Source organism: Chelonoidis abingdonii, chromosome 22 (assembly GCF_003597395.2).
Source record: "Chelonoidis abingdonii isolate Lonesome George chromosome 22, CheloAbing_2.0, whole genome shotgun sequence".
In the NCBI taxonomy this organism is placed as follows: domain Eukaryota; kingdom Metazoa; phylum Chordata; order Testudines; family Testudinidae; genus Chelonoidis; species Chelonoidis abingdonii.
Window position 1 is genome coordinate 21,253,781 of NC_133790.1, and position 27,734 is coordinate 21,281,514.

Consider the following 27,734-nt stretch of genomic DNA (forward strand, 5'->3'; position numbering starts at 1 on the left):
GGAAAGATGCTTATGATAAGAAGCAAGCATTGAGCATCCTTTTCAAAGCCAGTGATAGAATGCCCCTTCAGTTTCTAGCCCTCGTAGATCACAAGATGCTAAACCTACCAGTCACTCATACAAGAGTGAATATTTACCATTTCTGTGCCTTGGGCCAGTGTAATTTGGGGGAAGAGATCCTACCTTTCTGGGGAAGATGGTAACATTTGTATCCTGGATACTGCTTGATTTAATAAATAAATACAGTGTGGCTTGACGTGGTGTCCTGTTGTCCATCATCCTTGGTTGCACACTGTGCTACATATTTTGCATTCTCCCGATTTTCAGGAGCATTCAGGTATTTCAGACTTTCCACTAACTTTAAGTTCTGCTGTAGGGGGAATTAGCTACTCCACATGTTAGTCTTCTACCAGTTACATGAAATTATACAATCTTTCTACTATATATTAGCTTGGCACAATTAGATTTTGATGAACAATATCAATGTTTATTTTTAAGCATTTTAAAATTCATATTGCTTTAAGGTTTCACAGTTGCGGAAAATGATGGGGGCGAAGGGGATCACACAATAATTAAATAACAGCAGACATTGAGATTAAAAAAGTTACAGTTTTATAACCCACTAACACAAATTGTCAACATTACATGTCAAAATATACAAAGTAAATATCCTTAAATCAAACTTAGTAAGTTCTCAAACATTTTTCTTATTTTGCCTATCAGTAAATGTTAATTATTATAGATATATTTGCTCATCAGTTTCTGTGTACGGTGAAATCAACATTTACTGATAAAAATTTAATCCTTCCAAGCCTTCTGCTCCTCAGTAAATATGCTCAAATTCATTTGATGCACTATTAATAGAGATGAGTGAATAATTCAGACTCATTCAATGAGGTTTGTGTCTCTCTGTGGCATTTGCCTGGGACACAGCATTTGGAAGAGTGCCGTTTAAATGAAATTATCCATTCTGCAGCCTACTTGGCTGATCGTTCTAAGAAATCAGAAGACTATTGCTAAATTGTGCAGCCATATTTATTCCTAAGGAGAACAGGCAGCAGGTGTATCCTTCCCCACCTGTGGGCCAGGTCTACACTAAAAAGTTAGATCAACCCAGCTATGTTGCTCAGGGATGTCAAAAAGCCACGCCTCTGAGAGACACAGTTAAGCTGATCTAACTAAGTGTAGACAGTGCTAGGTCAATGGAAGAATTCTTTTGACCTTGTTGGTTCCACTTCTTGGGGAGAGATGGATTACCTACAGCAATGGAAGAACTCCTCCCATTGTCAGAGCAAACATCTACACTGAAGCGCTACAGCTGCGGCGTTTTTAGTGACAACAGAGCCTTAGAGGTTACCGCACACTCCTGATGTGTCTGGCCAGCTTTGCTGGCTGGTGCTGCAGTGGAGGCTGGAGGAAGATGATTGCCTCCTCAGTGCTCCCTTTGGTCTGGCAAACACCTGCAGAGGCATTGTGAGAGAATGGTCAAAGGGATGACAACTGTCTCTTGCTCCTGCTCTTCCCCATCCTTTGTGCATCTCTGCAAGGATCAGCCATGAACTGGCCCCTGAGGGCTTCCTTATTGCTAAAAAAGCACAATACCTGGAAATCAGGCTTTATCTCATTATTTGCTTTGGGGTATAAGTCAAAGAATTACCAAATGGGCAGCAAATTGCTTCAATTCATCAAACAGTCAATTAGCTGGAATATTGAATGTGCCTGCTCACAGGGCTTTCAGTGTCTCTCCCCACTGCCAGGTGACTTCCACCAGGTTCCTCTTCCAGCCCTCCATAATGCTTTTATATCTGGGGGATGGAGGGGAGGAGAGGGCAGGAGAACAGCCCACGTACTCTGAGCAGGATCAGGCTGCAGTCACCACCACAGGAGTGTCTGGGTGGCAAATGAGAAGGAAGAGCTGTTACAATTTCCCTCTGCAGATGAGGGCATCAGAATAATATGCTGGGGGGGCGCAGGGGTGAGAGGTGGCAAGGAACAAGTGAGAGGGGAAAAGAAGAGAGAATGATACATAGGAATGGAAAGACAGATCAGAGGTGTCACTAGTCACAGCTTGCTCTGCTCTAGTCTACGCTGTCCTTGCTGGAGAATGGAGAGCGTCACTCATTTACAGGCTTCCTCTGTGTCTTAAATGCCTCAGAAATGACATGAAGGCATTGTCAGTTAACTGCTCCACCATCCTCCCCACTTTGTAATAAGCCCAGAACATACAGGGTTTGAACTGAACTGGCAGCATTTATCTGTAGTCTTGTGATGATCAGACAGGGTGTCAGCTCCCACACACATGGTAAAATGTTCCCCCGGCCCACATGAATCTGGTTGCTTCACCATAGAGCAGCAGCCGCTCTGTTTCAGTTTGCGAGCTCTATTTCTGAAGGTCCTTTTTTTCCCCAAAAGGATACAGTGTGTGGGGTGCCCACTTGTGGGATGGACTTGGGACAGGGACAGGACCTGGCCTTTGCCAAATAGCTTTCTCTGTTAGAGACGCTGGATCCTCTTGCTCATATTGAACAAAACACACACACTCTCTCTTTGCCTGTGTAAGCTTAAAGCACCCCCACAACCCCTGAGAATGCCTCTCATTCCCATCTGCATGCTTGCCCTAGAGCAGGGGTTCTCAGGACAAATTATTTGGTGGCCTCAGAGTGCGGCCACTAGCTCTTGCTGGTGACCACTCTCACTCTTTTTCCTAAAATACTTAATTAGCTTTAGGAAAAACAAATAGATATGCACATACACATGTCCAAATCATTGTAATTTATTTATAGCTAGCTAGTAACTCTGCTGTGAAAAGTGATATTAACCAACATAATCAGATTCAAGTATCACTTTTCACAGCACAGTTACTCAGCCCCAGGAAGTCTGGGGACAAATTAAGCCCTGGATGGGGGATCGGGGGAGGCATCGGGGTCCGGAGCCTGAAGCCCCATGGCCGGAGCCCAAAGCTTTGTGGCCAGAACCTGCCTCCCCTACCACCCCCGGGCTGAAGCCCAAATCCTGACCCCCACCACCCTTGGGAAGGTGAGGAACTCACTGGCTGACAAACCCTTGCTGGAAACCCCAGCAACCAACACCAAGGCTGTCCATCCGGGAGCACCACGGAGGGGGCGGGGGCTGCTGGTCCCCTCCACCCCTGCAATCACACCCCAGGAGGCTGTAGCCCAAGAAAAGCCCCTGGTGGCTGCATGTGGCCCATTTGAGAAACACTGCTCTAGAGAATCTCACTGTAACAGCAGACCTCCACCTACCAGACAGAGCCCCTGCTGTCCACAGTGGGGTGATAGCGAGTGACCTCTATTTTGTGCTCAGCTTTCCCACAGTGATCTGTCTGGCACTGTCTGCTCCAACTCAGAACACGAATCATTACAGTTAAGTCAGGAATCTGTCTCAGTGCAGAATGTAAGCTCCTAGGCAGGGTCCAGGTAATGCCATGGGCACACGCTTCGTGGGACAAGGAAGAGTCAGAAATAGAAATGCAATATCCAGGAAATCCAGCAGGAAGGGGCAAGTTTTGAGGTCTAAAAAGCATTTTCAGATTACAGTGAAAGTGGCATCATTCCCTTTAACTCTCTCTTCCTCCTTGCTTATAGCACATAGGATGCTCTAGAGATGCCCATTCCATCTGCGCTTCCCACCCCACCACACACTCCAGGTCCCACCCACTCTGGGCTTACCTGAGGGGTATCCGGATAGCAATGATTCTGTCAATGGCAATAGCCAGGAGACTGAAGATGGAACTCTGAGTCAAAACCAGGACGAAGCAGGCGATGAAGAGGCAGCCATAGAAGAAGGCACAGAAGCCAGTGCTGATGGTAATGGCAAAGGGGATCGCCAGCACGCCCACTGCAATGTCGGCTGCAGCCAGGGACACCACAAAGTAGTTCGTGACGTTTTGCAGGTTGCTGTTCAGATAGACGGCCCAACAGACCAGGACATTCCCCAAGATGGCCAGCACTGCAATGACCAGTTCTAGGATGATGTAAATTACATCCGAGAGGAAGTTTTCATTCCCATATACTAGCATGGTGAGGTTGACCAGGCCAATGCAAGAAGGTGCCAGAGAAGCTCAGTGTCCATATCTGCAGTGCTGCAAACAGCCACCAACGCACCTCAAAACGGTCTGGGTTTTGAAGGGCACTCAGCTGCCAGCTGTTGGCCAGAGGCTTATCTTGCCCCCTTTTCCCTTCAGCTGATTTAGCTGTCTACTACAGAGGGCATAGAAAGATGGAGTACAGGGTTTGTCAGCTTCAGCAGATAGGAAAAACCTTGCAGATTCTCAGTGTGTTCACAATAATGCAGAAGCACATTTGTGGTCCACTGAGCTCTGACAGATACGATCCCAGAAAACACCTCATGTAGATGAACCTTTACTCTCCAAATCAGAAAGACCTGCAGATGTTGTGTGTTTGAAATGTTCTGCCTGGTATAGTCATGTGTGGTAAGGATCTTGGGTTTCCTGTTGACAATCACAATTCTCTTCACTATTTCCTGCCACCTCTCAGGAACTTCATCTTATTCTCCCTTTTTCCCTTTTGCTGAACACTCTAGGACTCAGGGAATCTTCTCGTCAGCTGTTGCAAACATCCAACTTCTCCACTTGTTTCCTTAAAAAAATACAACAAAAATAACCATACTAAGTAATCAGCTCCAGTAATGAGATGGGAAAAGCAAAATCTCATTCAAGTGGCATATCCAAATGATGTTAGAAATAAAACAGACCTACATGAACATCACAGGCAAAAAAAAAAGCTTATATTTTGTCCCCATCAAAAGTTGCCTGGTTAAAGGCAATATTGCACAGCTACAATGCCAAACACAAGAACTGTTTTGTTTCTGAGGCTACCAACTGAGCTGACAATTCAGCAGCTGCTTGATAGTTTGCCATGAAACATGAGAGCTCAGTTAATGATGCCTTAGACAACTTTGATCTGACATTTCCTTTGAGTGCTGAGGAAATTCCAAAACACAACTGACAACATAAGAAATAGCCCCCATAGAATGCAGAGGTGTAACATCCTTCAGTACTTTCCTACCCAGAGGAGAGAGAGAGAGGGAGAGAGAGAGAGAGAGAGAGAGTCACACTGCTCCAAGGATCCACGCACAGCACAGACTCCCATCCTCTTGCAGACACACCCCCTTGCCTAGGTACACAGTCCCTCACACTATAAGCAAACATATAATACCTAGCTCTGCTACAGTGTTTTTCATTCATAGGTCTCAAAACACTTTACAAAGGAGGTCAGTATCAGAATGATGGACACACAAGTGATACACACATACTTACGCAGACACACAATCATGGGTATACACACACTCCCCCTGCACAAAGGTACACGCACAGATGCTCACATAGTATTATACCCACCCATGGCAACCCCTGCAAAAAGCAGCAAACTGAGCCCCAAGAACACACATTCCCATGCATGGAGAAGCTCTTAATGCCATACACACCACCTTGTATACTTATCTCAGAACTGGAAGGGACCCTGAAAGATCATTAAGTCCAGCCCCCTGCCTTCACTAGCAGGACCAAGTACTGATTTTGCCCCAGATCCCTAAGTGGCCTGCCTCAAGGATTGAACTCACAACCCTGGAGTTAGCAGGCCAATGCTCAAACCACTGAGCTATCCCTCCCCTCATGCTGTCATGTGAGTCAGATACATACACAGCACTTACCGCTGCTCCTATCACACCATCTCTCATGCAAAGACACACACACATTTGCACCCAGAGACTCCAATCACAGCGTCAGGATCAAGAATGAGGCTTGCTGAGCTTAGTTTAAGGCTCTGGTCCTTCGCAGTCCATCACAAGTGACTACAGGATGCTTTGCTTTTCACTCCTCTGTAGTGAGTTTTAAGCCTCATTTGCTGCAAAAGATCGTGTTTTGTCCTTTGTTTAAGGGAAGAGTATAGTTATGGCAAACAAACACAAGTAGGGATGGGAAAGAAAGGGGCCTTGGTGTCAGTTGCTAAATCACCACTGGGTTCAGTTTCAGAAATGCAGATAAGCCTCCCAAAACAAATGTTTTGGTGCTGTAACAACAGATGACCCTGAACAGCACCACCAGCGGGTTTTCACATCTTCACAAAAGGCAGACTGATCTGAAGTCAGAAGAGAATTTCTCAAAATAAAATAAAGGAGTAAAGATAGTGAAAATGCAATGAACTGTGATTCACATCTCATCTCAGGGAGCTAAGCTAATCTTGCACCTTTCATTGGTTTGGATCTCTGTTGCTAGTGCTGTGTTTGAAAGAAGAGAGAGTGGTCCTTTTTGGTTCAGAAGTGCTAAAAACATACCTTTTCATCAATTCCTGAAATCCCCTTTTGTTTTATATGCATATTTTGGGGAAGTCAATAGGGGAAATGAACTTGCAATGTGGCCAGTAAGAGGCAGATAAGGATCTTGTTTTACCAATAGTCCCTTGAGGAGGGACAGTCTCTATTATCTTTCTCTATCTAGTCCCTCCAAAAGCTCTTCTCTCCACCGTATGTTAATACAGTTGAAAGTATAGCCCTGATTTACCTCTCCAAATGTCATTAATTATCCATTTCAAATCCTGCCTGAAACACACTGAAGGGCCCACTTGCCAAAATGCATTCTAGGCTGAAATCCAGCCCCGGGTAATAGAGTTAACAGCAGATGAGCAGAAAGAAAGACAGAAATGCAGGGAGGAGGGCAGAAAATGAGATGACAGAAGATGGAGAAAAAGAAGCAGAGATGACAGAGTGAAAAAGAATAGAAGAGAAATGGGGAAACAAGTGGCAACTTCAGGGATAGGAAAAAATTACTGCAAGAGCTATGGTGTGTGTGTCTATTGAAAGTGCCGTGCTATGAAAAGGTTAGTCATTTGAATTGAACAGTCACAGCCAGAGCCCACAAATATGCCCTTTGAAGTGGGGAAGGGGGCATCAAATTAGTTCACATCTCCCAAGAATGCAAAACACACACCCTGAGAATGACTAATACGTTGAGCTTCGTAGGCCTTTTTTTCAAACAATGTGGGGCTTCCTAACTCACATTCATATCTCCAGACACATAAACTTAATGAAACTCAAGCTTAAGTACCAACTCTCTGTTAAATAAACACTTAGTGAAATTTAACAACTGCATATGGAGTATCTCAGCCAAAACCTCTGACCCATAAAAAAGCCAACTTTAAAAAGAAAAGATCTGTCATCAAGCTACAACAGCTATAAAAATAGCCATGCTGGAAAAGAACTAGGCACTGAAGTAATCAAGTTAAACAGGATGCAGAGACAATAAAACTGCCATCTACCTCTTACATAGTGCATGACATCAGTAGAACTCAAAGCACTTTACAAAGGAGGTCACTAACATTCCCATTTTACAGAAGGGGAAACGGGATTAATAGACTCTCTTTTCCCAAATCAGCACTTCCTTCGGTAGGCTGATGAACCCATCTTAATCCTAATTGTGCTTTATTTAACTTGACCACCTCAGCAGCTAATCTTTGTCCAACGTGGCTATCTTTAATCAGATTAGGCATGAGATAGCACAGTTTTATTGGATTTTCCTGGTGCTCATTATTCCAGATAAATCCCACCTAGTTCAAATCCATGCAGGGAGAGATGGAATTTTCTGCAGTTGAGCACATCCTCCTGGAAAATGATGCTGTAATTTTAAAATTTAATGACTGTCTTTAATTGTCTTATGTCACGAGAGTTCTTGTACATTCTACTTCATCCAGTTGCATCACTGACTGATTTCCTTTTTATAATTTAGTCTCTGAAGGCTTTGAATTTGGCTCATGCCTAGTTCTCTGGTTCCGTTTGCACGTTGCAGTCATATTTTTCCATCATAGTCTTCCCTGTTCACCTCAGCGTTCTGTTCAGAAGGAGGACAACTGGCTCTTACACTCCGCTACACTCCACTTTTTCATGGGATGGAAACCATTAGACCTGGATAGAGTTGATATATCTCAGAAGACAAATGACTGGAGGTGAGCAAACATTCCAGCCATGACATGCCAGCATTGCATCTCCTTCAGCACCAATGTTTCTGTGGTAGCAACTGGCATTAGATACAGTGTTTGAGTTTACAACATTCCAGCATCATGACTGCCGCAAACTCGCTGGTACAATGGTCTCTGAGGTGCAAGTGCCATATACCCATTCATTCCCCATCTCCTTCATTTTCCATGTTGTGGGGCAGGATTTACCTTCATGCCGCCGGCAGCCTGACTCTTTGACAGCAGAAGTATTTGAAGCTTGCTTTAGTTCCAAAATTAGTTTGCAAACCAGGCCCCAGTTTGTTCAGTTCATATTGCTAGAATTTACTGAGCAGGAATGAAAATAAATATAGATATAAAGGGAAAGACATATATTTTGTGGGTACTGATTTCTCTGAGGAGCATCTACTCCATGTATGACAACAGTCCAGCAGCCAGCAGTGATGAGATTAATTTACTCACAAGCCTGCTTTACTTACGAAGGTACTGGGGGTGGTATATTTAACATTTCAGTTAGGTCTTCAAGTGATCAATATTGTGAACTTCTTGTGAATTGGAAAAAATAACCTGTACTATGCAGTGTGCTGGACAGCTACAATTAATATTGCTTCTCAAACTCATGTCTTGTTCTGTTAATTGGATTAATCCCTCCTTGTCACCCTGGGCTATGTTCCTGCCATTCTCCCATTATTAAATAAACTTTTCTTGCCACTCACAAACCCCCTAAGCTGCTCCCTTGTTCATTTTTCATGACTTGGAACACTCTGTTCTAGCTCAGATTTCAGCCTCAATGAGAATCTGCCTCTTGAAAATTGAATAAAGAATCTGAACAGCATGTTCCAATGAAGCTGTTCACATCTGGAGGCAGAACAAGCTTTTATTCTGAGCTCTTCCAACTGACTTTGGACTGAGGTACTGCCATTGCAGTCTCCTGAGCTGCTTGGGGTTTTTATCTGGAGTGAATGCTCAGATAATGTTGATTCAAACATTCCTCATACAAATTCCTTTCCTGCCATTGCCCCCTTGAGGCTCTTTAGACCTCTTGCTTTTGGATACACATGCCTGCATTATGCATCATCATGCTGGTGATGAGTGGACTTGTTCTTCTCCCGGCCCAGCCTCCTTATTCTATGAACATTTTATTTCCAGCTGTGGAGTAACAGGTTTGACAATATCCACAATTTTTAATTTGGTAGCCAATCTCAGGGGCATTAGCAATATCCCACAGGATGCAGGATTTCTCAGACAGTCTCTGATCCTCCAGCCATCAGAATGTGACCCCTCCCTGGAAGCCAAAAATCTTCAAGTCTATTGCCTTTGTAGCCAGAGTGCAGGACCAAGCAGCTAGAGACAGTGCATGAAATGGCGAAGTAAAGGTACATGCTGCAATGAATCTCAGCACAGGGGAACCTCCCTAGCAGTGTGATGCATCAGGGAACCCTGTGAATTTCTAACATGCAGAAGCCAGAATTATTGTGACCTACACTGCGTGGACTGAGGTGGAAGAAAAACCGAAGTCAAGAACCTCGCTCAGCCCCTTATTGTTCCTTTAGTCCTCAAGCCTGTGCTGATAGGCTGAGGGCCTATCACACCCCAGCCTCCTCGCAGCACTACCGATCCCATCTCCTTGCCTGGAGCCATTCTGGACTTGGACTGGTCCTTCCCCACCCCAGCCAGGTCTCTGGACCAGAATGGGTTTTCCCACCCAGTTCCAGACCAGTGAAAACCAGTTCTAGGGAAAGTGGGTCATGTCAAGGTAACACAGGGAGGGAAGAGGTGGTGTTCCTACCAAGAGAGAGACAACCATAATTGGGACTCACTCCACAGACAACAGTCTTGAGCACGCCCCATGCCACCTCCTCCCCAGCACAGTGCCTCCTAGTGTATCCCTGGAAAGTTATACAGTCCTAGGTGCCTAGTTTCCTAGGGCAAAACCTAGGACTTGTACAAGGTATTATTCCCAACTACCCTAACCCTGAAACTGAGCCAGCAGGTTGGTGCTGTTAATAAGCCATATGTTTCCTGCTTTCGGAACTCAGAAAGGAAATTTTTAGCCTCTTGGGAACATTCTCCTCTCTTTGAAGATGCTTTAACTTAGAGGAAGATTCCATATCTTTAAAATCTATTAAAATGTCAAAGACACATTGCCTCAAGCCATATTTTTAGAGGATCATCTATCACACAAATTAACCAGTGTCCATACTTTACCTGTAGCTGAGAAACATTTTAGGCAACAAATGTATTGAAAAATCTGGGTTTTTTCCTTGTGAATTGCTTTTAAAAGCTGCTGGCTAGTTTGTTTCCTGCACTTAGATACCAAGGTTTTAGATGTCTTATTTACAATTGTTTCACTTCTTGTCACGCTGCAATGGCCGAGGCGTGGTTGAGAACCAGTTTCTCTACATCCTGGCTAACAGATGAAGAGGTGACTGGGGTGCGCAGGTGGGAGGAAGAGTTGCTCTATCGTAGCAGGATGTGGCTCTTCTGGTTTCCTTATTGGCTTTTTATTGGTTACATTTTTAATTGATCTTTTAGTCATCTGCTTCCAGTAATAAGAGGAAATTAAATATTAACAATAGACTCTTTCCCTTGTGATTGTTCGTCATTAACGAAGGATGAAAATAAAAACAAAGCAGGCAAGAATACCACAGCACATTATGAGCCTGATTTTCAGGTGCTCTGAGCACCTGCAGCTCCTATAACCGTCAGCTGGAGCCATGGGTACTTGGCCCCCTTGAAAATGAAGTCTTAGAAAAGTATAACAAAGACTGAGCTATCTAGCTACACACAGTATGTGTGCTTATATAAACCCTGACCCCCACACGGGATAGTCAACATCCCTGTCACAGACCTAGAGAGAACTTTTCCTCCTCCTTTTTATCCCAAAGATCTTTTAAGTCATCATCCTTCTGGCTGAGAGAAGTGTAGATAAGACACTCTTGTGAACTCATCAATGCTGTCTCTTATTCAGCCAGATGAGGAGTAGTCTGTGGCACTCCTACTCCCGGGGCTTGAGCACACTGTCTCTGCAGCATTGCCAACCTCTTCCAACCTGGGGAACAGCAGACTAAGATTTAGACTCCCACTTGGGTTTCCTGAGGCTTGGAAGTATGGAGCACTCATGCCCAGGCTACTTTCTCATCTATGAATGAAGTCCTTCTTCAATGAAGCAATGTAGAACCCCGCCGCTGAACAACGAAGTTCATTTAAGGGTTCCACCAAACCTTCCATTGTTTCACTTTTTATTCAGAACAAAGATGGTTTCAGCCATTTCTAAGACTGAACCAGTCCATTCTGCTCTCCCCCAGGGCAATGGCAACCTGTCCCTGCATTCCAACCTGACTCCTCTGTTCTACCTAGTTGACAGGGGCAAAAAGACCCTCCCTCTTCAGAAGGTTGTGCTGCACCCAACCCCAGACCATCCTGACTTCATTTACTAGCAATAACTTTAGCAACTATCCATAACTAATAAAATAATTATTAAGTCTTACCCCATCAGCCTATGTACTGTTCTTCCCTCCTCTATTTATAGATTCATAGACTCTAAAGCCAGAAGGGACCATCATGATCATCTAGTCTGACCTACTGCACATTGCAGGCCACAGAACCTCACCCACCCACTCCTGTAATAGACCCAGAACCTCTGGCTGAGTCGCTGAAGTACTTAAATAGTGATTCAAAGACTTCAAGTTACAGAGAATCCACCATTGACACTAGTTCAAACCTGCAAGTGACCTGTGTCCCATGCTGGAGAGGAAGGCAAAAACCCTTCAGGATCTCTCTGCTCTACTTACCTCTAAAGTGAAAATCATAATTTAAGAAAGGCGAGGGGGGGGGAGGGGGAAGGGAGATATACCAACCCAGGTACCAGCCTGAAAGCAAAGCCCATGATGCAAGATGGACCCAGTGCTTGTGGTAGCCCATTGGGGGCCTTCAGCAGAAATATTCCCCCCCAACACATACTAATAATTAATAGGGGCCTCCCTTGAGCTGCTTAGGGCTCTAAGCAATTGTTTAGTCTGCTTATGCCTAGCACCGGCTCTGGATGGACCAGCCAACAAGAACAGTTAATCTGAAACCTTGTCTTGGGCTTGGTGCTCCACCCTCCAAGAGCTAGAAGTGGATTAATCTTTATTGCTGCACTGGAAGAGGGGTTGGAATGGAAAACACCTGACCATTATTTTCTAAGTGGATACTGTAAATGTTAAACAAAAACAAAGAAGGAGAAACTTCCCCCACAACGACTCCTCCAACTGTAATGAGCACCAAACCAGGCTACCGAGCAATACTCTGGGCTGCTCCAACTTAGGGAGCATCTCCATAAAAGTCTCTTTATAAACCGGTGTCACTCTGCCCTGGGATCAATGTGTAAATGTAACACTATTAAAGATTAGAAGCCCAAGCCTGCCCATGAATGTTAGCTTTGGACATGACTCCTAAGAAGTAGGCATCATTCAGCATTGTTTGTACTATCACCCTAGGTTTTTTGCTTCCAATGTCTTTTTCCCTTACATTTCTTTAATATGCATAATCTGTCCTGTGTTATCCCTTGTTACACCTGTAACACTGCTATCTCATGAACTCACTGCAATTAAGAGGGGTTGTTGTTTTTTTTGTTGTTTTTTTAAATGATGCTTCTGTTCTCCCCCAGGAATTTATTCTTCTGCTACTTGCACCACAGTTCTATTAGTTTCTTGCTGGACAACACATTTTCACTAGCACAGTCTGCTGAGCCAGTTACACCATCTTTTCTAGAGAGAGCTGAGATTGAGTTTTTTCTAAAAGTTTTGTTCAAAACCCTAACTACTAGAAAATCTCAAGTGTTCTTTTTTACTAACTCCAAAGTGACAGTGCTCAGCCTGCGCATTCAGGGATCTAACAAAAACTTCCCTTCTTTCTTTGGGTCTCCATGCTCTGTGGTAAAAGCATGCCTGCTTACGTATTACGTTCTGCTGTGTTTGCTAAATCCCTCTTTTGGATCTGCTCAGCCAGTAGACTCTGATACTACACTTTGGGGAGATCATGTATTGCTAATTACATATGACTTCAAAAGTTTGGAAGCACCATGTTTTCCTGGCAGACTATCAGATTAGAGATCTAGCTTGCCCCTTCACAAATCACCTTATAAATTTTTTTATTAGCATGAATTTCTTACTTGTTTATGAGCTAAAATGTTTGTCTAAAGGAAGTGGAAAGGCAAAGAGGTCACCAAGCAAGCAAGCACAGCACAGATTCCTTCCAATAGTGACTTCCAGAGAATGGTCCTTTGCTCCTCTAAATATTTTTCTTGCTTACAGTAAAGACTATTTTTTGTAAGTCTCCAACCCTTGACTTAAAGAAATTCCCATCCATTTGTCAAACACATGACCCAACCCCAATCCTTATTGTCAGCAAATAGGAAGTGAGAAGATATTCCTAAAACAGATTTCTAAGTGGGCTGTGGAATTTGCTCTCAAGTGCAAGGAGATTTGTAATGGAGATGGGTCCAACCCAACCCCCCCCCCGGACCAGACACCCTAAAACTCTAGAGAAGATGGAATTTAGAAGTGTTGAGCCCACCTTGGTTGTACCAACCCCTGTAAATGGAAGGGGAAGCCAACCACAAACTATACAGTAAGGCTGTAGTGTGAATGCACGGGAGAAGTCACTGGTCCCCTCAGGAGGACTGAGTATCTGTCCCTTCTCAGGGTAGTTAGGGAGAAACAGAGAGCAAAATGAGCTATAGCAAAGGGGCAATCCCATTAAGACCACCTCAGCCCATAGACCCAAAATATGCAATTTTACCTCATCTTCTAACAACTGCAGCCATCCACTAAAAGTTGGTACTGCCCAGTCATCTCCAGAGTGGTTCCATCTTTGTACAGTTACATCACCTCTCCCAAGTTCCCCCTCAATCTTCCCTCTCCACCTGTGTTAGTTACCTTAGATCCCAGCTAGACAGGCAGCTGAAAAAGACAGTTACCTTTTCCGTAACTGGTGCTCTTCGAGATGTGTTGCTCATGTCTATTCCACAATAGGCGTGCGTGCTTGCCACGTGGACCGGTGCTGGAAGTTTTTCCCCTAGCAGTACCTGTAGGGGAGCACCCCAGTGACCCCTGGCGTGGCGCCTCCATGGTGTGGTATAAGGGGCACTGCGTGCTCCCCCTACCCTCAGTTCCTTCTTGCCAGACAACTCCGACAGAGGGGAAGGAGGGCGGGATGTGGAATGGATATGAGCAACACATCTCGAAGAATGCCAGTTACGGAAAAGGTAACTGTCTTTTCTTCTTCGAGTGACTGCTCATGTGTATTCCACAATAGGTGATTCCAAGCTATATCTGTTGGAGGTGGGTAAGAGTTCACAAATTCTCAGGACAGAGCACAGCCCTGACGAACCTAGCGTCATCCCTGGTCTGGGAGACGGACGCACAGTGCAAGGTGAACATGTGAACGGAAGACCATGTGGCAGCCCCACAAATGTCCTGAATGGGGACATGGGCCAAAAAGGCAGCTGACGAGGCCTGCGCCCAAGTCGAGTGCGCCCTCACAATTGGTGGCAGAGGGATTACACCAGGTCGTAACAGGTACGGATGCACAAAAGGTGATCCAGTTGGAGAGCCGCTGAATGGAGAGCAGCCGACCTTTCATGCGCTCGGCCGAGGCAATGAACAGTTGCGAGGACTTTCTAAACAGCTTAGTCTGCTCCAGGTAGAAAGCCAGAGCCCGTCTCACATCCAGCGTGTGGAGGCGGCGCTCCACACTAGACGCATGGGGCTTGGGGCAGAGGACTGGTGGAAAAATGCCCTGATCCATGTGATAGGTGGAGACCACCTTCAGGAGGAATGAAGGGTGTGAGCGGAGCTGTACCGTATCTTTATGAAACGCCGTCTAGGGGGCTAGGAGGTCAGGGCTCTGAGCTCCAAGACCCGCCTCACCGACGTGATTGCAACCAGGAAGGCCACCTTCCACGAGAGGTGTGATCAGGAGCACGTAGCTAGAGGCTCAAATGGGGGCCCCCATGAGATGGGCCAACACCAGATTTAGGTCCCACTGTGGGACAGGGGGCCTAACATATGGGAAGATGCGATCTAACCCCTTAAGGAATTGGCCAGACATAGCATGGGAGAATACCATGTGGCCCTGCACCGGCGGATGGAAGGCCAATATGGCCACCAGGTGCACCTTGACTAACAAGGGCGCCAGGCCCTGGGCTCTAAGGTGCCAGAGGTAGTCCAGAATAAACTGGATCGGGGCTCCCACTGGGAAATTCCCCATTCATCCGCCCATCTGGAAAACTGAGACCACTTTGCCAAGTAGGATCGGCGCATGGACGGCCGCCTGCTTTCTAGAAGGATGCACTGAACTCCTTACGAGCATGTCCTTTCCTCCCAACCTAACCATTGAGCAGCCACGCCGTGAGGTGAAGAGCCACTAGATTGAGGTGGAGGAGACGGCCCGGGTCCTGGAACAGCAGGTCCAGGTGGGACAGCAACGGCCATGGCGGGGTGACCGCCAGGCCCGCAAGGGTCCCGTACCAATGCTGCCTGGGCCATGCTGGGGCAATCAGAAGTACCCCGGTCTTGTCCGTCTTTATCTTTTCCAGAAACTTGCCAATCAGCGAGAATGGGGGAAAGACAGAGAAACTGGCCTGAACAGGACAAGAGAAAGGCATCGGAGAACTTGAGCCACAATGTCCTTCTCATGGACACTGTGAAGGCCATGGACCACGCAGCCGTGTCCACAGCATCTGAAGCCACCTGCAGGGTTGCCCTGGCAGCTGCTGTACCCTCCTCCACCAGCACTTTGAACTCCTTCCTGTCACATTCCTGAAGGGAGTCCTCGAACTTGGGCAGAGAACCCCACAGATCAAACCCAGGAGAACTTGGTGGTTCGCCACCCGTAACTGGAAGCTCGAGGACAAATACATTTTTCTTCCAAAAGAGTCTAGCCTCCTTGAATCTTTATTTTTAGGCGTGGGGGCTGGCTGGCCCTGCCGTTCCCTGTGGTTGACCGACTTGACCACCAGGGAATTAGGAGCAGGGTGGGTGTATAAGTATTCATGCCCCTTGCCGTGTATAAAATATTTGTGTTCCAGTCTCTTAGAGATGGGGGACAATGAAGCCGGTGTTTGCCACAGGGCATTTAAAATTTTGACACCCCTTTATGGAGAGGCAAGGCCACCCTCCTCAGTGCCGAGGAGGACAACACGTTAAACAGGGAGTCCGAGGGCTCCACCAACTCCTCAGCTTGGAGATGGAGGCTTGATGTCATCCTTTTTAAGACTTCTTGGTGGGCCCTAAAGTCCTCCTGCGGGATGGAGGGGCTGTAATCGCCTCATCTGAGGAGGGTGAGGAGGCCAGCACGGTACTTTGGGTGTCTACCGACACCGGAGGGTCCACCACCTGGTCAGTCTCCGGACACGGTGCCGAGGATGTACATCCCACCAACTCCTTCCTTGGAGGTCTGGAGAGGGAGGCCAATGGTCTTCTGAGGCTCCAGCCACCGAGTGAGCCCCCACTGGGGGCTGCATCGGGGGCCACGGTGCCTACTGGTACCATTGGGCCGGTGCCACTGCACCTGCTGTGGCACTGGCGAAGCCGGCTGTTCGTGCTGGCTGGCCTGGCCCATCGATGGACAACTACAAAGGGAGGCTAGGCTGACATACAATCTGCTGCTGTCCCTGGACCGGGAGGAGCGGCGGCGCTGGGAGTGATGCCGACTATAGGACTGCAATCCCGACGTGGAGGACTGGTACTATCGGTAACAGCTACTCTGAGATCGGCTCCGGCAGGCGGACCCGCAACAGCGAGACACCAGTCACCGATGCCCAGGGCTGCAGAAACGGTGCCATGGTGGTGTCCTGGAGTGGGACGCCGAACAGGAATGACGTTGACGTTTGTGCTGTGAGCAGCTGCGATAGCCCCTCTCAGACAAGGACCTTTGGCGACGTCTGCCTCAGTCCTGTCGATGTTCGCTCCTCAAGGTGGAGCGGTGTTGAGAATCTCGGTCAGACGGAACCCAACCAGACAGTCTGGTGGAGAAAGAATGGCGAGGGCGATCCATGTGGACTTTGCCCTGAACAGTCGCGGGGCTGCAAACGGTGTCGGGAACATTCCCTCGACCGAGATCGGTACCGAGCTGGGGGCGACTGCGGGGCTGACATCAGCGGTGCTCCTGGTACCGGCATGGTCATAACTTCCTGGGCCGCCTGCAGGGCCTCCGGTGTGGAGGGCATCTGCTAGGAGAAAAACTTCTGGCACTACTGCATGTGGCAAGCACGCACACCTATTGTGGAATACACACGAGTAATCACTCAAAGAAGAACTTCTGTTAAGTGTCCAAATAAGCCCCAGCTGGTTCTGTAAAGGCAGGACTAATTAGGGCTTTATAAGTGACTAGTGACTGGGGCACCTTTGTCTTTGGGTGCCCAACTTGACAGCTTAAAGTGGCCTGATTTTCAGGAGGGAGATGCTCAGCAGTTCTGCAAGTCAGGTGTTCTTAAGGTGTGTCAAACTAGAAACCCAACATCACTGGTCATTTTTAAAAATGTAGACTATAGGTCTTTAACACATTCAAAATGAATGTGTTTCCTTTCTAAAGCACCCACACTGCATACAACTATAACCATACTGGCCACTGAGGGATAAAATGCCCTCTAGCTGCTGTCTGGCAATATGATATTATAGAGCGCCGCAGAATATGGAGATTGCTGTATGGACTAGACACATATGAACATGACACTCTCGCAGCAATTTAAGATGCCTGCATCACTCCTGTGGATCACGTTAAAGAATCACACGCTTCTTGACAACCTTTTATTAAGGGGAACGTTTCCTGCTGAAAGTTTCAGAATTCCTCCCAATGTGCCCGAGCACACTGATCTCAAGAGTGAAAATGAAGCTTTTATTACCATGCAATATACGTTTTAACAACCCGCTTCCCATGACTCTTCAGCCTCAGGGACTGATTTGTATCTAGACTTACTTAACACTCAGTTTTCTGAAAATGTCAACAGCCAGTTAAGAGAGGTTCCCAAATAAGTCCCAGAGACCTGAGCATTCCCCTCCAAGAAGGTCAGTGGTTCTGATAATGACAAGAAAAGAATAAACATCTACAAATTCTCACTTCCTCACAACCCAATATCTGGGGAGACATGCAAGTGAGAGATGAATTACAAAATGGAATGAATGGGCAACCTGATTTCATCCCAGCTCCACTCCCATGCTACCACTGCAATACCTGTTCTACCCAGATATCAGTCACTTCACTTTGGAAACACTTGGACCCTTCATTATGCCAACAGTTCCTGAAAAAAAAGGGGCAAGAGAAAAGGAAGGAGGTAGGGTGACCAGATGTCCTGATTTTATAGGGACAGTCCTGATATTTGGGGCTTTTTCTTATATAGGCGCCTATTACCCTCAGCCCCCATCCCGATTTTTCACATTTGCTATCTGGTCAAGGCTGTCCCTAGCTATTCTGGGGACCTCCACAGCCCCTCCGTGTGGGGATGGGCAGGCCTTCATGGGCTAGGGTGGGGCTGGTTTGGAGGGCGGGGGGAACCACCCACCAGCACTCACCAGTGGTGTGGCTGAGGCCGGGCCACTGCATTTCCCGCCACTGGTGAGTGCAGACCCAGCCCTGCTGCCGTCCTCAGGGGAGCGGAGACGGGACTGGGGTGGAGTAGGGGCGGGGGCCATGGGGAAGAGGTGGAGCAGGGGCTGGAGCAGCACACAGCTGAGCAGGCACCAGGAAATGTAGTGCCCCAACTTTTCCTGGTGCCCTACATAGCTGCGTACTTTGCGTATGGGCAAGGACGGCCCTGCATCTGGTCACCCTAGAAGGAGGGCATGGTAATGTCACAGCCCAGGAGAAGGGGGACAGATGGGGAGACTCCAACGCTGGCTGAAGCAAGAGACCAAGGGCTGTGTTACTGTCCCAAGTGTGAGAACACAGCAAACCAAAGGGAAACATTCAGAAAGCAGAACAAGCCTGAATCACACTGCACCCTGCTCAGCTTTTCTGCCTTATTCACTTGAATGGGTGAGGAACTGGCCAGTAAGATATGCAAAGGGTGACCCCCAGCTGAGAGCAGCTTAGCACAGTTCCTGCTGCCTCCTTGCACTCACAGCTGGAACAGCTTGCTACCTAAGGATCCTGAGGGTCCCAGTGAGGCTTGGCTGGGATAACATGCAGGGTATGGACACAGCAAACACAGGCACTGAATGCGGGACTCTGCTAAGCCAGCTTTAGAGTCTAGCAACAAGTTGGCAGATACAACAAGCCTGATCCTGCAAGGTACAGAGAGTGCTTCCTAGGAGATACAGAGCGTGGAGTGCACTCAGCCCCTTGCAAGGGACAGCCCAGCAAGTCATTTCTCACATCACCAAATTTCTCTGAGACCCCCCATTCCTCTAACTGTCCTGACTGGCTAGTTCAAGCTTTTGCACTAGTAGGAGCTTGGCCTTCGCCTGCACTATCCAGTCCATGCTTGAACCTCACTAGTGATTGGGTCCCGCTCACAGCAAATGGTTCCATTGTCTCAATTTCATTGTTAGTGAAATGTTCCCTAAACAACTCTAAACAAAATGTTCTCTTCATGTTTCAGGGTTTGTTACATCATCCTGCAACACCTGGAATCATTCCTCCCTGGCAGTGCTTAATTTGTAATCAGGCTGCTGACAGAAAATTCCAAGCCCCAGGGCCATCCCAGGGGAGGGGGGGGGACGGTGTGTGTGGAAATGACGAGTGTGTCACTTCTGAGACTGCCCACGTCGGCCTGCGGTGGAGCCCCCCAAAGTGCAGGGCCTGAAGCGGTATCGCACGCCTAGGGACCCTGCAGCCTGGGTCCCTGGAAAACTGCCCCTTCCCTCACCCCCCCTCCAGTGAGCCTGTGTGTAATGAAAGAGGTGCCCTTTCTTTTATTTTCATAACCAATGTGCGAATCCCAGAGGTGCCGGGGCTAGGAACAGCCATGATCAGAGGTGCCAGGGCTAGGAACGGACAAGCCTTGGCACAAATTAAATACTTCACCCTGGTTTTTATCTTACCACCTTCCAAATGTTTTACAACTGTTACAATGTCCCACCCTATGCTTGACTAAGATGAATAAAATCAATTGAGTCACTCTTCACACCTCACCCTCCAGTACTTGTAGCATTTTAGTTATTCCCTTTTGAATTGGGAATACCTTTCTAATTGATCAATGGATTGTCTTTATTAATAGTAGGTGTTCCAACCCTAGTCACAGAATTCAAAGCATGGCTTCTTCATTGTTTGACATCTGCCACTCCTAGTGAACTTCGCAGCAGAATGTTCATGTTTTGTGCAACAGTATCACCTCAAACGCCCATCTAACTTCTTGCATTCCATCATCCCTAGGCCATTACTGCTCTCTAACCAACCAACAGGTTCCCAGATAAGGCTCTGAGGAAAGCATCTATATTCAGCACAACACTTCAGCACATGCTTAAAGTTAGTTTAAATCCTTTCCTAAATCCAAGCCTTAGGGCATGGCTACACTTGCAGATGCAGAGCGCTTTGAGTTAAACCAGCTTTCGGAGAGTGCAGTAGGGAAAGCGCTGCAGTCTGTCCTCACTGACAGCTGCAAGCCCACTGGCATGGCCACATTTGTGGCACTTGCAGCGGCATTGGGAGCAGTGCATTATGGGCAGCTATCTCAGCATGCAAGTGACTGCAACATACTTTTCAAATGGGGTGGGGTGGGGTGGAGTGGAGTGGAGTGTGACAGGGAGTGTGTTGTGTGTACGTGGGGGGAGAGAGTGTGGGTTTAGGGGGGCTGAGAGCATGTCAGCATGCTGTCTTGTAATTTTAAAACAGCAGCAGAATTCCTCTCCCCCTCTGCCTCTCTCTCTCTCACATACAGCATTCCACACTAATGGTTGTTTTTTCTCAGAGCAGATAAGCAGACGGCTGTCAGAAACGGAGCTTTCAAAGGGCATATCTGCATTCCTACAGTGATTCAAAACAATGACAAGAATGGCCACTTGACTTAAGGGGTTTATGGGATGTTTCCAGAGGCTGATCAGAGCGCAGTAATGCAACACCTCGTCCACACTGATGCCCGGACATTGTAGCCAAGGTGCAGCAAACATTATTCCTCTCACTGAGGTGAGGTACCAGGAGTGCTCTAGCTGCAGGGTCAGAGCGCTCTACGTGTGGACAGGGAGTGACCTAGTGCATCCGGGGCTGCTTTAATGCACTCTAACTTTCAAGTGTAGCCAAGCCCTCAGTCTTTTGCCTAGTGAGAGTAGTTCCCAAGTCAGTCTTTATAACAACCTAATTAAATAACAATTCTGTTTGCCCATTTCTCTAAATTCTTGAGATCGTTCTGTTTGTGGCTCAGCAGCCCATTTTATAATATCATCACAGTATGTTTATCTAAACAAATTTGTTTTAACTTTTCAATTCCCACGTGACTATAAAAGGCCTTTATTAAATATCACGTCCACCAAATTCCCTCATCTACTAAATTTGTAATCACATCAGAGTGCGCTTCCAGGGGGTCTTTATAATTCGTTTTTTATAGAATTCATGCTGTCTATTGCTCATTAGGCTATCTTCTATGGAGTCACCAGTCACAACCCTTATTGTTCACTCATATTTTCCAAGTCCATAGGTTGAACATGTTATAAGTGATTGAGCAGTTCTACAGTTCTCTCTTCTATTCTATTTCTGTTCCCGACCCCATAAAAATGGATGAAAAAGTCGCTAGGCCCAACAGCAAGGATTCTGGGACTGCACAAAACTAATGGGTTCTTCTGGAGGCTGTCAATGGGCATTGAAGAGGGTGAAAATCCAAAACAAAACTCTCCCCAAAGCTCTCATATTTGGCTGCAGTTTTTCTCTGCTTGTTTTTATCAGGATTTAATCATAGGGCTCAACCTGAACCTCATTACAAGAGATTGGACTAAACAATAAGAAGAATAGTTGTTAAAACCTGATTATATTAAAATGTGGAAGCAAGCAGTGGCTGTTATGGAAAACTATTAAAATATCAGCAATAAACGATGCATATAGAGAAGTTTTGGCAAAAATACTCATTTTGGATCTATACTTCCCTTTCCACCCATTCTGACAGTTTGGTATAGTCCAAAAATCTCCGGCAGGGCAGAGGTGCTGGAACAATTTTTATAGTGGGGTGCTGAAGGTGGAAGCCATGTATTTAGGTTGTTATTAGTATTTCAAGCCCTGGGGTACTGCAGCACTCCCAGCACCTATGCTGCAGGGTTCTAATGCCTTTCATCAAAAGCAGGAAGGTATGTTCCCTTAATCTTTTCTTGGAATTGGGGGCTTGATATTTATATGTATATTCCAAGTCCATCTCACTGAATGGGATGAAAGAGACTGCCCACCTGCTTTCCATGAACTCATGCTGCCTGGCATATGTAGTTTTTATTTTCTGTACACCTATGTGCATGCAAGTAGCCATTGTTTTATATATACATTTGGGGGGTTACAAACTGTGATTGTTAATTTACAGTTTGAGCTACCTGCCACATCAGAAAGGTTCTCTTTTATTTTCATATTATTCATATACTTTGAATATGTAATCACATTTGTACTGAGTTTCTTTTTTTTTTTTAAACTGAGATTCAACATAAATGAATTCTTCCACAAATCTAATCCAATTTGAGGATTTCCCATATCCCTGCTTGTCATTCTGCCTCATCCTTTTGTAGGTGTGACACTCTGATCTTGTAGTTTTCCATTTTAAAGGCAAAACAAAAAGGACTGTGCCCTCTGTATAACTGCATGTCTCTATTGCAGACAGGAAGTTGAATTGGTCAATTACTACAGTTCTTCAATTACCACAAGGCTGGGACTTAAAAGCCTGAAAACAAATACGTTCAAAGACAGAGTTACCTAATTGATGACCATCTGCTTGGAACAATAATTTTGGTTTAAATAATTAATAAAAGTTGCCTTAACTACTATTTACCCAAATGACTCACACTAACCTTTTTAAGTTAACCCCTTTTGTTTTTTCTGTGTCACACACAGACACACCAGAAAGACTCTGTCAACAGCCTCTTCAAAATCATGGTGCTTTTAGGTTGGTAATAAGACAGAGGCACATTGCACTCGTGGCTTATACCAGTGTTTGTACCACACAATGTTCAAAACCAGTGTTAGAGAAACTATAGTGCTTTATAGTGTGATATTTGAAAGGCACCTTGCAGCAGTTCAGCCTTTGCACGTGCCACAGCCTGTGTTTCACTGCTGCTGATGGGGTCTTTCTCCTTACAGAAAGGATGGGCTGAAGCAATCTTACCCATCTCCTGGCTTCTCACTGCCTTGGAATCACACCAACCACCATCCAGCACCTTGGATGCCCATTATAAACATCCATTTTTCCTTACACCAGACCAGGAGGGATGAACAGAGGAAGCTGTGGCCCTTTTGCTGATACTTCAGATGATTCAGAACGCATGAAGTATGGCCCACTCAGAACCACTATAACTTGGATCTCACCCCAGTCACGATCCTCTCCCACTTGCTGAGTTACTGGCCACCTCTAGTGACAGCTTCACGAACGTTTCCATGTACTGAAGCTCAGAGGTCTCCACTTTCACCAGCTAAAGACATTGTTGAAATGCTGGACAGCATTGAGCCGACTGTAAATATCACTGAGGAAAAATGAACCACCTCATTTATTTCTGGTGACGTTGTTTATTTTGCTTGATTTCAAAGTTAAACAACTGAAACTCACCAGCGTTAAATGCTATATGCACGTTTACTGGTATCTGATACTCCTGAGGAAACCACTGTTTCCAGTTGACTAAGAGCACGTACATTCAAGGACTCAGCAGCAGTGCTGGGTTTGAGGGGAACAAAATTAAAGGCTAGAAGTCTGAGGATGATATGGAGGGACAAAAGCTGAGAGTTTGAGCACTGGGTGGCTGTGAGAATTCAGAGGGCTGGGGGAGCAAAGGGGATGAAGAGCTTAGACTCTAAACTCAAGAGAAATTGAGGGAGGAATCAGAAGTTGTGGACATCTAGGAATTCTGATGACAAAAAATTGTCCCAGTCTTGCAGTTGGGGATTTAGGTAAAAAGGGGGAGTGGACAGTTGTTTGCCTTTCCCCCAGTGTTCAAAGGCTGTCCATGGAAGGGCATGCCTGACTGTATTACTATCACCCCAAAGGGAACAGGGAGAGATTCAGATTCAACACCCATGCCATCTCTGAAACTAGCACGCGAACTCTACCAGTATCCCTCAGAGGAGTGAAAGTAAAAGCTGGATCTACCAGGATCCTGCTGGAACTAGCCAAATTTTGGCCCCAAGAGCCCCAATTCCAACACCCATATAGAGAAGTTGAGATAATCATACTTTACCACAAGAGTGTGGATTCTGGTATGTGAGTGCGGCAAAACCTCAGATCCAGTGCATGGAACCTCCTGAGTCTGTCCAACTTCCACCCCCAAATTCCATGGCATGAACAGAGAACAAGGGCAGGTGCTCCTACTCTGTCAGATGGTTCCCAACTTGAACCCATTCTAGTGCCTTAAGTTGCACAAAATCCTGGATCTGGCAATTGGATCTTAGCAGGCTTTGGCCCACAAGCCCAACTTGTACAGTCTAAGCAGAAGACAAATCTAACTATCCTATTTCTCAGGAAAAATCAGGATCTGTCTGCATCTCAGCCCAACAGAACTGGGAAAATACATAACTAGCTCCTAGATCCTATTGGGTCTGGCCAATTTTCAACCCCAATCCCCCAAATTCTACTGATCTTAATACAGAAGAAAAAAACTCAGCAGATCTTAGTTCACCAGATCTTGTTACAAACTGACACAGCCCTACTGAAAAGCGATTGTGTTTGGCACCAGGGTCTTTCTGGAGGCAGTGAGCTTTTTTATCCCAAACCCAAAACTTAAACCAGCTAAACAGACAAGAAGGGCAGCTACTCCATTTCCACCGTAAAATCACAGACCCCAATACATCCCTGCTCAACAGCATCACAGACACATTCAGCACCTGGACTCTGCTGGAGTTTGCATTTTTGGCTCCAGGCTCCCAAGATGTATTGTTAAAACAAGGTGCCCCTACTACGTGACCAGAAAACTCCAGCCTCTGATATATAGCATGGTCTGAGTCGGGGGCAAAAAATTACCAATCTGGCTAGATCCAAGTGCCAGATCAGAGTTTTTTTACGCACTTACACACTGGGAAGCATCCGAGTCTGGACTGTTTCTGCTGCTCTACTCATGACATGGACTTGAGAAGGAGAGGACTAAAACTTGAGTGGATGTGGCAGGATCCAGGGGCCAGATTTGGTTTTCGGGACACTCCTATTGGGATGTGCCAGAGTCCAGAATATTTTTTGAGCAGTTGAAGCAGCTTCGATTGTTGTCTAGGCATGAGAAGGGGGAGGCGGGGGCTGGATCCAGGTTGAGGTGGGGCAGTAGGGGAGGCTGCACGTGTTCTCTATTGTAATAGCACAATTTGAGGGCTGGGGGCCAAATAGCATCAGGATTCTTGGATCCAGCCTCTCTCTCTGACAGACAAACACACACTTACTCTCCCACAGACAGACAGACACACACACACTCTCCGGCCCCACGCGCAGTGCATCTGCAGGCTCCTCTCCCCTGCCCTGTCTCCACAATTCCCCAGCACCCCGGCGGCTTGGAGAGCGATGCCCGCGGGGGTGGGGATGGGGGGGGCGCATGGAAAAGTCCCGGGGAGTGAGTGACTGGGGGGGGGAGCACTTCTCCCCTGCCCGGGGGTCCGCCCCGCACAGCGCCACCCTCCTCCCCCTGCACAGCACCCACCTGTCCAGGGGAGGGTGTTTCCTCCGCCCGCCCCCCGCGGGCTCTCCAGCCAGGCTCCGAGCTCCTGCTTAGCCCGCTTTGGTGCTCGCCACCGACCGGCCAAGAAAGTTTCTCAAAGGCCGGGGCTGCTCCCGCGCCGGCAGCTGCCGCGAACTGGCCGCTCGCTCGCCCGCTCCAGGCTGGTGACTGGGTGAAATTCAAACCCACGGACTGAGCCCCGGCGCCGCGGGGCGGGAGACGCAGGCGGGGGCGAGGGGGGTCTCTATGGCGCCCCCTGGAGGTTATCACGGCCTCAGGCACGCGAGCCCGGCGGATCGGGGCGAGTTCTCCCCGCAGCAGCCGCGTTCCATGCGTTGGGGCTCGCCCAAGCTGAAGGAAGCGCTGGCCCGGCTCGCTCAGGCACACCACGCTCTCTGAGCCTGACTTCCTGGGGAGGGCCCGCTTAGGCGGCTCAGTCACACCCTCGCCGCTAGGACCGCTTTCACTGAAAGAAGAGGGGGGGAAAGGAGAAAGATGGAAAAACACGGACCCCGAGGAATCCTATTTCAACACAGTTTGCAAATAGGCCATTCTGCCGGGGAGTTGAGCCCACCTAGGGAAAGCTGTCTAGAGCTGAATGGGGTTGGACCTACTGGATTCTAAGACTAACTTCCACCTAAAAACCTAGAGCTAACTTTTCAGGTGGTTTTGAGCCATCCTATCCAATTCTGGAGCCGGGATATCATTTTCTGTTAAAATTGAAGGGGTGCCAAACAGCCTCTGGAAAGGTTAGGACTCTCCCCATAAAAGTAAACACACTGCCTTCCACTTTCTCTGTGCAGGCTCACAGCAATGTTTCTCTGCTCGCCTTGGAAACTGGTGCTGTAAAACAACTTCTCACATTCACCGTGGGAAAGCAAACCCCTTGGTACTTAGGTCACTCCCGCTGTCAAGTTTTGTTGCTGGTCGTTTTTTTAAAACTCTGCCTGCTGCCCTTCCCTTCCTCAACTCCAAATGAAGCTATACCAACATGTATATTTAACAAGCTATTCTGAACCTTAACAGTGTTCTATTAAGAAAGGTGAAGGCAGACAGGGCACTTTAAACCCTGATGATGGGAAATCTGAAATAGGATGCAGTGGGCACTGGGCTGATCTAATATCCTCCTCTCTTCTATTCAGCCATCTAGCCAGCATATGCCTACATTTTGCTAATGAGACAATTTGATTATATAGGTACTAAAAGCAGGGAACATCGATTTTGTCCAGAGATCATTAATAGAGTGTCAATAGTAACCAAATGGATGACAGAAAAGAGCCTCACTGTCTCTTGGGTGGCTTAAAGGCAACCTGTGAAGGTTTGTTTGTAAAATGGATAAAGTGTTTTTGCTGCTTTATGATAAAGAAGGTATGAAAGGTTCTCTCTCTCTCGGTTCCCGTTTGTTCTTTACAGTAGAATTATCAGGAAAAAATGGTTGCTTACCTACAGCGACTGTCAGATGTAGTAGGTGGATTTGTTTTAGGTGCAGACCAGGCCTCAATTCCCTCACAATTGCAAGTCAATGTTGCTGAGGATTCTGAAAGAGGGGATGGAGGATGGGTCCTGGGATGAGGAGTGGCACCTGCATCAGCTGAACAATTGTAGTACTGTACTGCTCTCCCAAACTTGGCATTGGACTTGGCTGCTTGCCAAAGGTCAGTGGGTTGCAGCTTGGCAGATTTCTGATCTGGGCACATTCCTGAAGCAGGCAGAGGATGCCACTTGAGCTCTAAGGCTCACTCCGGTCATGTTGGATGAGAGCACTAGACCAGCCAGCAAGATACATTGTGTTACCCATTTTGACATCCTCTGTGAAGAGATGGCCTGACCTTTAGAAAGTGTCAGGTTTCTCACTCCCTGTGGCTCTCCAGTTCTGATCGAGGACTTGGAGGCTCTGTCCTTGGAGAAGTGATGTTTTATGTCTTCTTTTGGAGACTTCCTTCATGTTTGGAGC

The 27,734-nt window shown here is 46.9% G+C and overlaps 1 protein-coding gene across 1 annotated transcript in view; it reads right to left on the minus strand.

The window, feature by feature from the left end:
* Positions 1-25,929, minus strand: part of ADORA2A (adenosine A2a receptor) — a 34,568-nt gene extending 8,639 nt beyond the window's left edge. Inside the window, exons 1-2 of the mRNA XM_032801308.2 lie at positions 25,763-25,929; positions 3,690-4,619 (exon numbers count right to left, since the gene is read on the minus strand). Of these exons, the coding sequence (XP_032657199.1) occupies positions 3,690-4,039 (350 nt within the window). The 5' untranslated portion in view covers positions 4,040-4,619; positions 25,763-25,929. The remainder of the gene's footprint in view (positions 1-3,689; positions 4,620-25,762) is intronic.
* Between the last annotated feature and the right edge of the window lie 1,805 nt (positions 25,930-27,734).